This window comes from Astatotilapia calliptera, chromosome 3 (assembly GCF_900246225.1).
Source record: "Astatotilapia calliptera chromosome 3, fAstCal1.2, whole genome shotgun sequence".
Lineage (NCBI taxonomy): Eukaryota > Metazoa > Chordata > Actinopteri > Cichliformes > Cichlidae > Astatotilapia > Astatotilapia calliptera.
Genome location: NC_039304.1, coordinates 41,508,130 through 41,523,207, shown reverse-complemented (window position 1 = coordinate 41,523,207; position 15,078 = coordinate 41,508,130). Strand labels below are relative to the sequence as shown.

The following is a 15,078-nucleotide window of genomic DNA, read 5'->3' as shown; positions in this document are numbered from 1 at the left end:
CAATGTGCTTTTTGTGACATTTTTGATTGGTGGTGTGCTGTTATTTTTCTAACTTATAGTATGTGCCGTACCTTAAAAATGTTGGGAAACACTGATGTAGAAAGTAGTAAAATAAAGGCAAACCATTAAATACACATGTACACATGCACACTGACTGACACTGTACACCTCCATTGCAATCAAACTAACAGCAAGTTTCCAGAACTGCTGGCACTTCAACACAGAACAAAGTAACTGTGGAGACTCTCACAGAGGTGATCTATTCAATGAAGTTCTCTTCCTGATCCCTAGAGATTCCTACAGGAAGTTTATGAATCCCTACATTTTGTCTGTCATTAATTCTCCACTTCTGATTGGTTATGCCCTTGGTTAGTTAGAAAATCAATCAATAATATTAATAATAATATTCAGTAATTAACTGGATGAATTTGTATCCATTCAAATTACATTAAGATATTATAGCTTAGTGGACTCGTTGTAATCAGAGTTTGAAATGCAGCTGAAGATATCTAGGTGAACCCTAAAGGTACCAATGCAGACTAACTTGCAGTTGACACAGCTCTGGATTAAACCTAAACCTTATTTTTTATTTTTTATTTTTTTTTGGCGGGTGTTTGTAGTTCAAACTGTCTGTTTTTTAGGGCATCCAGTTAGAAAATGCCTGTCTAGGTTTAGTTTTTGAAGTTTCCTTCTGCTTATGCTCAGCCTGCAATCCAGGTTCTCTTTGGGATGATGAAGGTATTCTAAGTCTTCCTCAGCTTCTGTGGCAGCAAATGGAAAGCACATTTTCTTCTCTAACAGGATCTATGGGAGAGCTGCTGGACCTGAACCTGAAAGTAGACCAGAACCTGGCCCCAGCTGTGTGTCATTAAAGAGTGACCGGTCGAAAGATGCAGTCACAGGTTTTAAAGTGCAGCCGGTGTCTGCTGTAGAGAGGTGAGCTGTTAATAACATGAATTCTTTGAGAGCTTATTTAATTGCTTGATGTTATTGGATAAAAACTGCAGTGCAAACACGTCATTCCCAATTAAACTGTCTCTTACTGTCCTGGAATAGATCATGTTAGAATAGAAACAAATCTCTGCTTTGTAAACACCAAATAAAGTCATTAATGACTTTAAATCAGTCCTCTGTTCTCCTGATGTGTGTTTAAACATTGTTGTGACTCAGTGTTTGTAAATAAATCCTCCATCATGTTTAACGACAGCTCAGCTCTTTTTCACACAAATATCTATTTTCATATGTGAAGCGGTGTGTGTTGGAGTGTTTCCACAAACACAGCAGTCAGAGTGTAAAGAATGGATGTTTTAGGTGTTAGGCTGAGTGTCTCTAGGACTCCAGCTGCTCCAGCAGGTGTCTTCTTTGTACTTTGCTTCAAACACAGTGTAGGGAGGAACTTCCACTCAGGTGTTTTTCCAGAATAAACTGAAAAAAAAAATCTAAATATAAAAATACAATGGTGGTAATTATCAATTAACAGTGGCAGGATACCTGAGTATAATTTGAATGATAATTTTTGCTCTCTTGGGAAAACCTCTAAAAATACAATACAATAAGATAAGCATAAAAAACCTTTTAGTAAATTTAAACAACCAAACTGGCCACATTTATTGCAAATGTGTTTTTTCCATTTTTGAGCAGATTGTAAGTCTGGTACAGTGACAACCAATTCTTCATAATTCCTCTACAGTGTTGACCAGGAGAGCTCAGAGGTTCCCAGTAGTGATGCTGCTGGGCAGACAGAAACACACCTGGACTCCATATTTATGGTTTGTACATAAACAACAACTGCTTTTTATAATACATTTTATTCATAGTAACCTTTCAAAATACCGAAGAATATTGTACACTAGATGAACAAAAAAAAAGTGAAGATAGAAATATAAAAAAGGTTAAAATTTGGTTTGAGGTAATTTAAGTGTAAACTAGTGTCCAGAAAAGGAAACATCTGTTTTTAAAGGGAGTTAAAATACCATGTGGAAACCAGCTCTTCAAAGGTGGAGAACTCGTGAATGTCCATGAGGTAGTCGATGCTAGAGGACAGATAATTAAGATCGATGTCCTTACTTTTGCAGAATGAAAGATGATGGAGTTTGGTAATAAAGAATGAGTTTAACATTTAAGAAAAAGAAAGTGACCAGTTGTATGCAGTTCGTGTGCTGTATAATCAACAGGTGTTGGTTTTACATAAGTGATGGCAGATCACTCAGACAGACACTGTTGCAGTGAAAGGGGTTTATTTACAGTGAGGACAAATATCCAGCATAACACTGAGATGAGAAAGCACAATGAATAGGAAACTTGAAATATATAGAGGGAGAAGAGGAGAGAATGAAGTTAACGACTGATAGAAGCATAGTTCAGGAGATACAAAAATGTTCACAAGGAATTCGTTAGAGAGTTTGCTTGCTTTGATAACTCCAGACTGAGGGCGGCTGGTCAGAGAGCGTCATGAACTTGCAGGAAGCAGAGGAGGAGGAAGTCCTTGATTATCAAATTGGTAAATAAAAGATGGTTGATTAATTCCAACTTGAGGCTGAGACAACAATCCAACACCCAAGAGCTGCCACGCTGCTCCTTAAGTACTCCAACTGATGAGGTTGGAGTACAGATGCGTTGGAGAAACCCTGATGAACACAGCTACTCCCGCCACATTTAGTCTGGCTTTATGGGAGAACTACGAATGCCTTTTCTATAATCACAAGCAACTTTGTTTTGTCTTCAGTTAAACCAGAGCTGAGAAGTCACACTCACAGAGGTAGGCAGTGCTGAATGGTAGGAGGGCTTTTCCTGCTCGAGTGGCAAGGGAAGAAAACTTGCTCATCACAGAACTGAGAGATGCTTACCTCTTTGAATTACTTTTTCAGTGTGGGGTCAGCTCCATAAAAAGTCAAAAAGGTCCCCTACCCGTTCATTATATGTCCTATTCTCGGGAAAATCATCTTTAATGGTAAATGGCCTGATGAACATTCTGTTCATCATTTTTATGGACAGGATTTCTAGGCGTGGCCTCAGAATCTCATCTCTGCTTTTTGCAGATGATGTGGTTCTGTTGGCTTCATCTGGTGGAGGCCTCCAGCTCTCACTGGAATGGTTCGCTGCCGAGTGTGAAGCAGCGGGAATGAGGATCAGCACCTGCAAATCTGAGGCCATGGTTCTCAGCCGGAAAAGGGTGGAGTGCCCACTCCACGTCGGGGATGAGTTCCTGCCCCAAGTGGAGGAGTTCAAGTATCTCGGAGTCTTGTTTGCGAGTGATGGGAGAAGGGAGCCGGAGATCAACAGACGGATTGGGGCTGCAGCTGCAGTAATGCAGACGCTGCACCGGTCCGTCGTGGTGAAGAGGGAGCTGAGTGTAAAAGCGAAGCTCTCAATTTACCGGTCGATCTACGTCCCTACCCTCACCTATGGTCACGAGCTGTGGGTAGTGACCGAAAAAACGAGATCGCGGATACAAGCGGCGGAAATGAGCTTCCCCCGAAGGGTGGCTGGCCTCTCCCTTACAGATAGGGTGAGAAGTTCGGCCATCCGGGAGGGGCTCAGAGTAGAGCCGCTGCTCCTCCACATCGAAAGGAGCCAGCTGAGGTGGTTCGGGCATCTGACAAGGATGCCTCCTAGGCACCTCCTGGGGTTGGTGTTCCAGGCATGTCCCACTGGGCGAGGCCCCGGGGCAGACCCAGGAGACGCTGGAGAGATTACATCTCTCGGCTAGCCTGCGAACGCCTTGGTGTTCCCCCGGATAAGCTGGAGGAGGTGGCTGGGGAGAGGGAGGCCTGGTATTCTCTGCTTAGGCTGCTGCCACCGCGACCCGGCCTCGGATAAAGCGGATGAAGATGGATGGATGGATGGAAAGTAGGATAAATAAAAAGAGAGGATGAAAACTTTAGCTTGACTGCTGAGTGATTAATGATGGTGTCAAATTCAGGCCCAATGAGAAAGAGAGGGCATTTATTCCTCACGGGGAATCTCATTCAATCCCCTGTAATAAATGCATGGACAGAGGTATCTGGCTTTTATAGCCACAAATAAAAAACAAACAGCACGTAACGGGGATGAAAACTGACAGATGTTACCAGCTGCCAGGGACTCCTGGATGTACTTCTCCATGGTGTCCCTCTCTGGCTGGTGTAACATGGGTTATATTCAGAGGTTGAGAAGAGGCGGCAGAAACTCTCAGTTCAATTCATTTCAAATTCAATTCAATTTTATTTATATAGCGCCAAATCACAACAACATTCACCTCAAGGCAGGACAATTAAAAACTCATGATCACATTGGCACTGGGAATTCTACAATGCTTGTCCTTTAATAATTACACTTTTCACCAACCTTACAAGGCTCAGTTGAACGGCTGCTGTCTTGTCATACATGAAGCAAGCAGTGTTCAAACAACACATAATGTTACTTTGAGTTAGGGAGGTAAAAATATGAGGTCCATCTCAGTGCACCCAACCATGTGCAAGCATGTTTCTCCCACATTCTACAGTCGTGGCCAAAGGTTTTGAGAATGACACAAATATTAGTTTTCACAAAGTTTGCTGCTAAACTGCTTTTAGATCTTTGTTGCATTTGTTTCTGTGATGTACTGAAATATAATTACAAACACTTCATACGTTTCAAAGGCTTTTATTGACAATTACATGACATTTATGCAAAGAGCCATTGGCCCTTCTTTTTCAGGACCTCTGCAATTTGACTGGGCATGCTCTCAATCAACTTCTGGGCCAAATCCTGACTGATAGCAACCCATTCTGTCATAATGCCTTCTTGGAGTTTGTCAGAATTAGTGGGTTTTTGTTTGTTCACCCACCTCTTGAGAATTGACCACAGTTCTCAATGGGATTAAGATCTGGGGAGTTTCCAGGCCATGTACCCAAAATTTCAGCGTTTTTTTTCCTCGAGCCACTTATTTATCGCTTTTGCCTTATGGCACGGTGCTCCATCGTGCTGGAAAATGCATTGTTCTTCACCAAACAACAGTTTGGTGAAGAACAATAGCGGCAGAGGTAAAATATGCCTCAGCCAATGCAAGCACCTTTCCCATCAGCATGCCCACAAGAGATGTTTTGACACCGTCATCTGGAAAAGAGCGGAGAGAATGGTCAGACACTAGGTAGCATTGGAAAAGGAACCCCCAACTTACTGTAGAAGAGCTCAGGTGCCAGGGAGATCACATTTCTTAAAAAAGGCAAAAGAAGAAGCAATGCGGTGGAGCTCCTTTGACAGCCGATGGGGCAGCTGGCATCAGCATGTGTTATGGAAACCATAACACATGCTGCATCGGCTTTGGGCTCACAAGAGATGGACCCAAAAGCAGACAATAGCCAGACAGAAATCAATTCTCACAGTTTTTATTTAGAGCACAGATAACAACACGTAGCTGACATGAACTCATACTGGGCACACTGGAGTGTCTCTACACAGGCTCAGGCAGGGATGCACAGGGGTGAGCTACGGTGGTCTGGCAGAGTGAGCGGCAGGCAGATAAACAATGAAGTTCCCTGACCTGAGGAGGTGGTGAACTGAAGGAAGCAGAAAGGCAGGCAAGTAAAGTGTGGGTAATCCATATTTTCCAGAGGAGGTGAGTGACAGGCTGGCACGAGGCTTTAAAAAGTCACGAGGGTGTGAGTTAGAGCAGCGCAAGCTGCGACCATAAGGAGACGAGGTAAGTACCCAATTGAGGAAGCGTTAATCACAAAAACTGAGGCCATATTGTACTGTACGTAGCTGATGGACTGGCGAAGAAGAGATGGTCACGGTGGACTTAAATGCATCCGCACTTATTACAGCTGATTAGCAGCAGGTGGGTATGAGTGGACCTGGCTCTGCTCGGTAAGGGATCCACACACACCAGCTGCTCACTTGAACCATTACACCAGTATGTCTTTCCACCTGTTGTGATAGATTATTGCAAGGTCCCCGGCCAGTTCCAAAGGGCTGATAGATGGAAAAAAAACAGGAGGAGTGAATTAATTTAATTGAGATAAGTCATGGGGTTGTTACCATTTCTCAGTTACGCAGAGAAAGTCAAACTTGCAGTCAGTGAAGAGATGCTGGAAGAGATGCCCCTCACTTGTAAAAGAGATTATATCTAGGAGATTGAAGTTGACAGTGGTGGTACCACAATTGGCAGGATGGTCAAGAACCGCACCACTACTGAGTGCTGAGCATTGAGCGTGGAGCCAGCTATATCTGACTATATACTCTTTTATATCCATTCTGTTCACAGTAATCTCTATCCTGCACTTTGTGAACCAATGGATTGTCAGTGTGTCCAACATGGATCTGATGTTTGGCTCCATGACATCAGTCTGATTGGGTCATTCATAAGCTATTCTGTTGCAGCTGCTGGAGAACAACATCATCACTTTTGTGAAGAACGAACTGAAGAAGATCCAGAAGGTTCTCAGTTCAGACTACCCAGAATGCTTAAAGAATCAGAGGGAGGATGATGAGAAGACGAGGAGCAGCAGAGAGGCATTTCTAAAGATAACACTAAACTTCCTGAGGAGAATGAAGCAGGAAAAGCTTGCTGACCAACTGCAGAGCAGTAAGGGATTTCTCTAAAGATTCAAGCTACACAGCAAATCCAGCATGTCCAAATTAACACTGTCGGATTTGATTTCAACACTATTAAAGTGTCTATATGGGTCCACACCAGAGAGTGTTAATTTAACTCTTTTTGGAGAGTTGGTACGTTAACTCTGATTTAGTGTTAAACACCAAATCTGTCTGGAGTTGATAATTTAACACTTGGTGTTAAGAGTTTATATATTAACTCTCAAAGAGTATTTTAGTTTAACTACGTAAGAGTTATCTTCTAATTAATTCTAAAAAGCGGGAATTTTACTGTTCTGAACTTCTAGAAATTTCTTTTGGAAATAAACATTTACTAAAAAGACGCAATGGTTTTTGAAAAAACATTTATTCTGAACTGTGCACCACAATTTCAAAACATTTTCTGAAAGATGTAACACTATACATATTCCCACTTTCATTAGAATTGTGTTTATCAAAAGGTCTGACATAGGTGAGCTGGTAAATGCAAATAACAGCATTCTCAACACTTATTTCTTTAATACAATATGCATGTCCTTCATTCATCCCTTTGTGGAACTTCAACGCACTTCTGCTCTCCCCCATATTCCTCTTAACAAGCGTATCCTGTGTGGATATTGAATAAAAATTATGACACTTAATGAACTCCAGAAAAATTCGCCAGAGTCAAAAGTCCTCTTAAACCAATTGGCCTTATTACCAAAAGTACACAGGCATCCTAAAATATCACTCTTTACCAAACCGTTCACTTTGGTTACTAACAGACCAGTAGTTTGTACTGCGTTTGCTTTTTGTTTTATGGCGATTTTCGGCTTAAGTAGCACCTACAACGTTTCACATCTACACATGTATGTTTTGACCAAAAGTTTGCAGAAAATTCAATCAAGCTTTTTCAAGGCTGGTATTGCAAACAATACCTTTCAGCTAGCTAAAACAGAATATTATGCTATCACCGAGCAACATGGCTAATGCCTTTCACACAGCTTTGTCTCAACTCCAAAGAGCCACAGAAGTAAAAGCTAATAAAAATAATTGAAACAATCTTTGAAAAAATGACTTACCAAGCATGGCAAAAAACTCAAATATGTAGAGCAAAATGTTCTGAAACGGCTTCACTTCAGCTTCGATTCGAGCCGTGCTGGGGGCGGAGTCTGTGAATTTACTCTGTTGGTGTCATAGCCCCTGTAGGAGTTCAGAGTTAAGAGGTCAAGAGTTAATGTTTCCATTGTAACACCTTCAGATTTAACATAGAAACACTCATTTTTAACACTCGATTTTAACTACTATCATTTTACAGCTCAGAGTTACATTAAAAGAATGTGACTCTACTTAGAGTAAAATTAACTCTACTTTTGCAAGAAGACTATTAACACCAAAACATTTAACACTTTTGAATTTGCTGTGTACTTGATAAATGAAACGTTTACTAATGAAGATGAAAAAACTTGTATACAGTCATTACTATGTGGGATGGAAATTTTTGTGCCCACTTTTAAAAACATTACTTAATTGTTGATGTGTTTTTAATGTTTACTATTCAGGAATTCCTGCTTCAGTTTGTCAGCGTGAACTTAAATCTAAGATAAAGAAAAAGTTCCAGTGTGTGTTTGAGGGGATCGCTAAAGCAGGAAACCCAACCCTTCTGAATCAGATTTACACAGAGCTCTACATCACAGAGGGAAGGACTGCAGAGGTCAATGATGAACATGAGGTCAGACAGATTGAAACAGCATCCATGAAACCAGACAGACCAGAAACAACAATCAGACAAGAGGACATCTTTAAAGCCTCACCTGGAAGAGATGAACCAATCAGAACAGTGCTGACAAAAGGATGGGCTGGCATCGGGAAAACAGTCTTAACACAGAAATACACCCTGGACTGGGCTGAAGACAAAGCCAACTGGGACATCCAGTTCATATTTCCATTCACTTTCAGAGAGCTGAATGTGCTGAAAGACCAAAAGTTCAGTTTGGTGGAACTTGTTCATTACTTCTTTACTGAAACCAAAGAAGCAGGAATCTGCAGCTTTGAAGACTTCCAGGTTGTGTTCATCTTTGATGGTCTGGATGAGTGTCGACTTCCTCTGGACTTCCACAAAACTACAATCCTAACTGACCCTAGAAAGTCCACCTCAGTGGATGAGCTGCTGATAAATCTCATTATGGGGAACCTGCTTCCCTCTGCTCGCCTCTGGATAACCACACGACCTGCAGCAGCCAATCAGATTCCTCCTGGCTGTGTCGGCTTGGTGACAGAGGTCAGAGGGTTCACTGACCCACAGAAAGTGAAGTATTTCAGGAAGAAATTCAGAGATAAGGAGCAGGCCAACAGGATCATCTCCCACATCAAGACATCACGAAACCTTCACATCATGTGCCACATCCCAGTCTTCTGCTGGATCACTGCTACAGTTCTGGAGGATGTGCTGAAAACCAGAGAGGGAGGACAGCTGCCCAAGACCCTGACTGAGATGTACATCCACTTCCTCGTGGTTCAGGCCAAAGTGAAGAAGGTCAAGTATGATGGAGGAGCTGAGACAGATCCACACTGGAGTCCGGAGAGCAGAAAGATGATTGAGTCACTGGGAAAACTGGCCTTTGATCAGCTGCAGAAAAGAAACCTGATCTTCTATGAATCAGACCTGACAGAGTGTGGCATCGATATCAGAGCAGCCTCAGTGTACTCAGGAGTGTTCACACAGATCTTTAAAGAAGAGAGAGGACTGTACCGGGACAAGGTGTTCTGCTTCATCCATCTGAGTGTTCAGGAGTTTCTGGCTGCTCTTCATGTCCATTTGACTTTCATCAATTCTGAAGTCAATCTAATGAAAAACCAAACAACCACCCAGAAGTGTGAAACAAAAGAATCTGCAGAGAAACATTTCTACCAGACTGCTGTGGATAAGACCTTACAGAGTTCAAATGGACACCTGGACTTGTTCCTCCGCTTTCTTCTGGGTCTTTCGTTGGAGACCAATCAGATTCTCCTACGAGGTCTTCTGACACAGAGAGGAAGTAGCTCACAGACCAAGCAGGAAACAGTCCAGTACATCAAGAAGAAACTTAATGAGAATCTGTCTGCAGAGAAAAGCATCAATCTGTTCCACTGTCTGAATGAACTGAGTGATCGTTCTCTAGTGGATCAAATCCAACAGCATATGACATTAGGACTTCTCTCTTCACTGTCTCCTGCTCAGTGGTCAGCTCTGGTCTTCATCTTACTGTCATCAGAAAAAGATCTGGATGTGTTTGACCTGAAGAAATACTCTGCTTCAGAGGAGGCTCTTCTGAGGCTGCTGCCAGTGGTCAAAGCCTCAAACAAAGCTCTGTAAGTAAACATGTGTTCAGGCTTTTATTTATAACATAAACAGTGTAACCTGTGATGGCTTAAAAACTTAAATATATTTTATTAAATGATCATCAGCACTATGTGAAGTATATTATACTTGACGTTTTATAATCAACTCCTCAAAACTAAATACAAAAACAATGAAAATAAAAATCTGTGACATTTTTTATTCATACCAAAATCACATGAGATGATCCAATGGGTGTGTGTGTAGTTCGGTCAAGATATGACCCTGTGAACGCCTCCTGAAAAACCTTCGCCAGGAGTCCAGCAGTCCACTTAAACAAAGGGCTCTTATACTCAAACAGTTACAGATACATCCTAAAATATCACTCTGACACAACTTTTTCACTTTGGTACTAGCCAGACCCACTAGTTTATTTCTTTTTTAAATTATTTTTTATGATTCACACTGTGTGATGATGCTCCTGCTTTATATTATTCAGCAGTTTATAGCAGGGTCCTAGATGCTAACAGGCAACTAGCATACAAACAATTTGAACACATGCTAATAAAAAATTCACACTGTTAAGGGCAGATCATGCATTTTAATCCAGGAACCTTCATCTTGTGATGCAACAGTGCTGATCACTGTGCCACCATGTAGTTGTAATAATGCGGAAAAAAAACCCACAAAGAAGATTTTCATGCTAGATTGAGCAAACTGACAATTTTTACCACAAAAACAAAAATGTCAGTACATGGTCTTGTCTGAGTAGACCAAAAATCTGGATTTTCCAGAAAGTATTCTAATTAGAACAGAGAAAACAATGCTGTTAAATATATGCTTTTATCTTGAATAGTTTTTAAGGAATTTAATGTTGGCATCAAAATTCATATTGTGAATACATATGCTGTAAGTTGGTTGATGGATATAAAATATTTAAAACACAAAGCAACAATTTCACATTACCATGAGATGAAAATCATAAATGGTTCAGCAGCAAGCACATAATAACTTGAGATGGAATCACCAACGACTGAAACAGGTGAATATTTAGAGGCTGCAGCAATTGCAGTTATATATATATTATTATTATATATACATTATATGTATAATATATATATTATTAATATATATTATTATATATTATATATGTTATAAATGAGGATTAGAACCTTGAACCTTGATTATGCAGAATAATTGCCGATCTTTATATTTGGAAACTAATCTACCAGCTCCTCGCCTGTTTCTGTTTAGGAGTATAATTGTTTTAATGAGCCAATTCCAAGTCTTTAATATTTTTTGTTTCTGTAATATACACTGACATTTGTTTTTCTTGTGAAGGTTCAACATACGAAATTATTTAATTTGATAACAAAGTTTTTATTTTGTTTATTTTTTAGGCTGAACGTCCCTTATCTCTCAGAGACAGGCTGTGAAACTCTTTTCTCAGGCCTCAGTTCTCAGTCCTCTAGACTCAGAGAGCTGGACCTGGGTATGAACAACCTGCATGAATCAGGGATGAGGCTTCTGTCAGCTACAGTGGACAGTCCACAGTGTACACTGGAAACAATCAGGTCAGATAAAGTAATATTTTGGATTCTTTATGAATTTACACAAATAGTCAGATTTATCCAGTGTTATTTAAGTCTTTAGTTCTTCTTCTTGTTATTGTTATTGTTATTGTTATTATTATTATTATTATTATTATTATTATTATCATTATTGTTGTTACTATTATTGTTATTATTCCTAAGCTATGGTAAGCTGCCACATTTCTAACCTCTTTAACATAAAAAAACAAACATTCATAAAAATGTTTTTTTCCCCCCAGACTGAGTCTCTGTAACCTCTCAGAGAGAAGCTATGAATCTCTGTCCTCCGTTCTCAGCTCTCAGTCCTCTACTCTAAGAAAATTGGACCTGAGTAACTCTGATCTGCAGGATTCACCAGTGAAGCTTCTGTCTGTTGGACTGAGGAGTCCACACTGTAAACTGAATACTCTGAGGTCAGTGCAAGTGATATTCTGCTTTTTGTCAATTGTCAGAATTAACCAATAATAATATATGTCTTGATGCATGCTCAATCATCAGGAACTGGGGAACTGACCTCACAGCCCATTATTAATCCAGTGTGCTGGTTTCAGTTATTGTGTAAATATACTGTTTATAAGGTTGTGGAAACATGCACTGACCTGAGACTTAAAAAATTACTTGGATGAAAACAAAATGTTTCTCCCACTGAAAATGCTACTTCCACATGAACAGAATCAATCTTTTGGGCAATAAGAATACACTACTCGAAAAAACAAAGACATAAAATAGAGAAAGATTTTTTTAATCAGAATAAAGCATCATCAGTTAAACATCTCCAATAGTTTTCTGATCTTTTTAGTAGCAGAGAGAGTAATTAATGAATTTCAGCTGCAGTCAGCGTCACTACTGGTAGCCTGGGGCAATACCTGGACCCTACAGAGGTTGCACACTTAGTCCAACTTATCAAGGATGTTATCAATATATGCATCACTGGAAGGTTTTGAGTGTCTCCCAGAACAATCTCGACAGCATGGAGGAGATTCCAGCGAACAGTCAGTTACTCTAAGAGAGCTGGACAGGGCTGTATAGCTGAATGGGTATCTGCTCCTTTGTGTAAACAAAATGAACACAGCCAGAGCAAAATTACCTCCAGCAGGCCAGGTCTGACCAAACAATTAGAAACATGCATAATGAGGGTAGTCTGAGGGCACAACATCCTCTTGTGAGTCCTGAATCCACTGCCTGCCATGTGGACCTGGATTGGCATTTACCATAGAATACCATAATTGATCCACAACTATACTGAGAACCTTTTTTAAAAATGTTGTTTGTATTTTATGGAGCAGTGCATTTTACCTAGTAAATGTCAATGTTATTCATTTGTTGTTGTACCTTGTTTAGGAAGTAAGGATTACTGGAAAAAAAACACCATTAAATATTCTAAATCGAATAACTCTTCAGTGCACCCCCACTGCACTTTAACAAACGTGTTTGTTTAATATTGTATCTTTCATTTTTCAGACTGAGTCACTGCAAGTTCTCAGAGAGAGGCTATGAAGCTCTGTTCTCAGCTCTCAGCTCTCAGTCCTCTAGTCTGAGAGAGCTGGACCTGAGTAACTCTGACATGCAGGATTCAGCAGTCAATCTTCTGTCTGCTGGACTGAGGAGTCCACAATGCAAAATGGAAACTCTCAGGTCAGAATTAAAACATTTCCACTGATGATCATTTAAAACCGGATTTATATTGCTGCATAAAGAGTAACTTGATAAAAATTTCTTAACATAAATAGTAAGTTGAAACCACAATCAATCTCCATCGCACCAGCATCATCAGCTTCATGTTCAAGAGCCTGGATGGATAGTGATTCTTTCAATGGTGGGACATTAAGAGCAGAAGTAAAACAGAAATGAGAAATGAGAGACTCTATGAATCTGCAAATGACAAAATATAAATGAGGATTAAGATCCAGCAATGATTATTGAAGTCATTGAGTCACTGATGGAACATTTGCGGTTATATAAATTGAAAACAGAATGAACCATAATAGAATGAACCATAATAGAAGGTGAAATGTCAGCTACCCAAAGGCAAAGGTATTCAGTTTAATTTTTAAAATGGAAGATGGAACAACACTTTAAGCTACTGGACTAATTCAACATATCATGTTCTCCTCATAGAACCTGGATACATAAGCCCCTTTTCCATTAGTATCTACTTGGATCGACTTACCACAAATCAATTCAGATGAACTAGTTTTCCATTGCAATCGTACTATCTATCAAGCCAAGTCAAGTCAAGTTGGTAGCAGGCAGTAGGTAGGGACACTGTTGGGCCTTCTTAATTATGGAGCTGGTATTGAGGAACCACGAGAGGTTCTCTCTCAGGTGGACACCAAGGAATTTGGTGCTCTTAACGACCTCTACAGAGGATTAAGTGGACAGCGATCACTCTTCTGAAGTTGACAACTCATCTCTTTTGTTTTGTCCATGTTAAGAGAAAGATGTCTCCGCTGTCCTGGAAGTGGCTTTGGATTCTTCTGCCATGAACATGTTTGCTGCTCTGACAAAAAATGACAATAAACATTCCATCGGGGTGTGATTTCTACAGCTTGCTGATTGCTCCTTACTGCTCCCAGAATGCCTCTGTAGTGCTAGCACTGGGTGGGATGTACACTGCTATAACAAGCACAGCAGTGAATTCCTAAAGTAAATAAAAAAAGATCTGCATCTAACATTCATAAACTCGATGAGCAGTAATTAGAAACTAATAGATTTCTTGCACCATTTCATGTTGATGTGGGCACAAAAGCCACCACCACGAATCTTACCACACAGAGCTGCATTTCTGTTGGTAGAAAGTGAGGTGAGCTTTGTGTAGCTGAATGGTTGTGTCCAGAACTCTGTTACTAAGCCATGGTTCTGTAAAAACAAAGATGCAACAGTCCCTAAATTCCCGCTGTTTGGTTCACTGGAGTCAGATGTATTCCAGTTTATTGTCCAGTGAGCAAATGTTTGAGAGCAGGATGAATGGGACAGCTGGCCGGCTTGGATTTGCTCTTACCATAGCACAGACCCCTGCATGTTTATTGTGCTTCTGCTTCCTCGCACACTGCTTTTGGTGACCTGTCCCCCGGCCACCAGCATCAGGTGATGACGAGGACTGGAGGCCTGGGCTTTGCAGTAACTTGAGGCACTTGCAGCAGTTCCTGGTCAATATTTTTATAATGCTTCTAATTTAGGAGTGTTTTGGCGTTGGTAAAACTGAACACCGCTTGTTCTGGTTGTGTCAAGTTGTGTCAGGACAATTTACTATTTATGCACAATAAACAAAGGAGCATAGCGCGACAATTTTTTGTTCAGCGCCAGACTTGCTTGTAACCTATATCACCAATTATGTTAAGAAAAATGAGGCATTAACTACAACAGCAGAATGACCTTTGTGGGAATGTCTGGAGCAGACTAACCTGTGAGCTGGAGTGTTCTGGGACGTTATATTTTGTCTTTGAATGGCTGCAATCCAGTCGCCTTTGTTACTTCGGAAACATGGCTCGAACAATTTCTCTTCAACGACGTAATCCGATAACAACCGATCTCTTTACCCGTCGGCTTTCCGTGGCTGTCATGCGACCGGCTATTGCAGTTAAGAATACAACAGCTTCTTGCCATTTTTTGTGTTTCTTTTTATCGCTGTAT

General features: G+C 40.6%; 1 protein-coding gene and 1 pseudogene across 1 annotated transcript in view; one reads left to right on the top strand and one right to left on the bottom strand.

The window, feature by feature from the left end:
- The window catches only part of LOC113019578 (protein NLRC3-like), a 576,297-nt pseudogene that overhangs the window by 376,436 nt on the left and 184,783 nt on the right, over positions 1-15,078 (bottom strand).
- The window catches only part of LOC113019581 (NACHT, LRR and PYD domains-containing protein 12-like), a 54,323-nt gene that overhangs the window by 31,739 nt on the left and 7,506 nt on the right, over positions 1-15,078 (top strand). The window contains exons 10-11 of the mRNA XM_026163355.1: positions 642-649; positions 12,957-13,080. Of these exons, the coding sequence (XP_026019140.1) occupies positions 642-649; positions 12,957-13,080 (132 nt within the window). The remainder of the gene's footprint in view (positions 1-641; positions 650-12,956; positions 13,081-15,078) is intronic.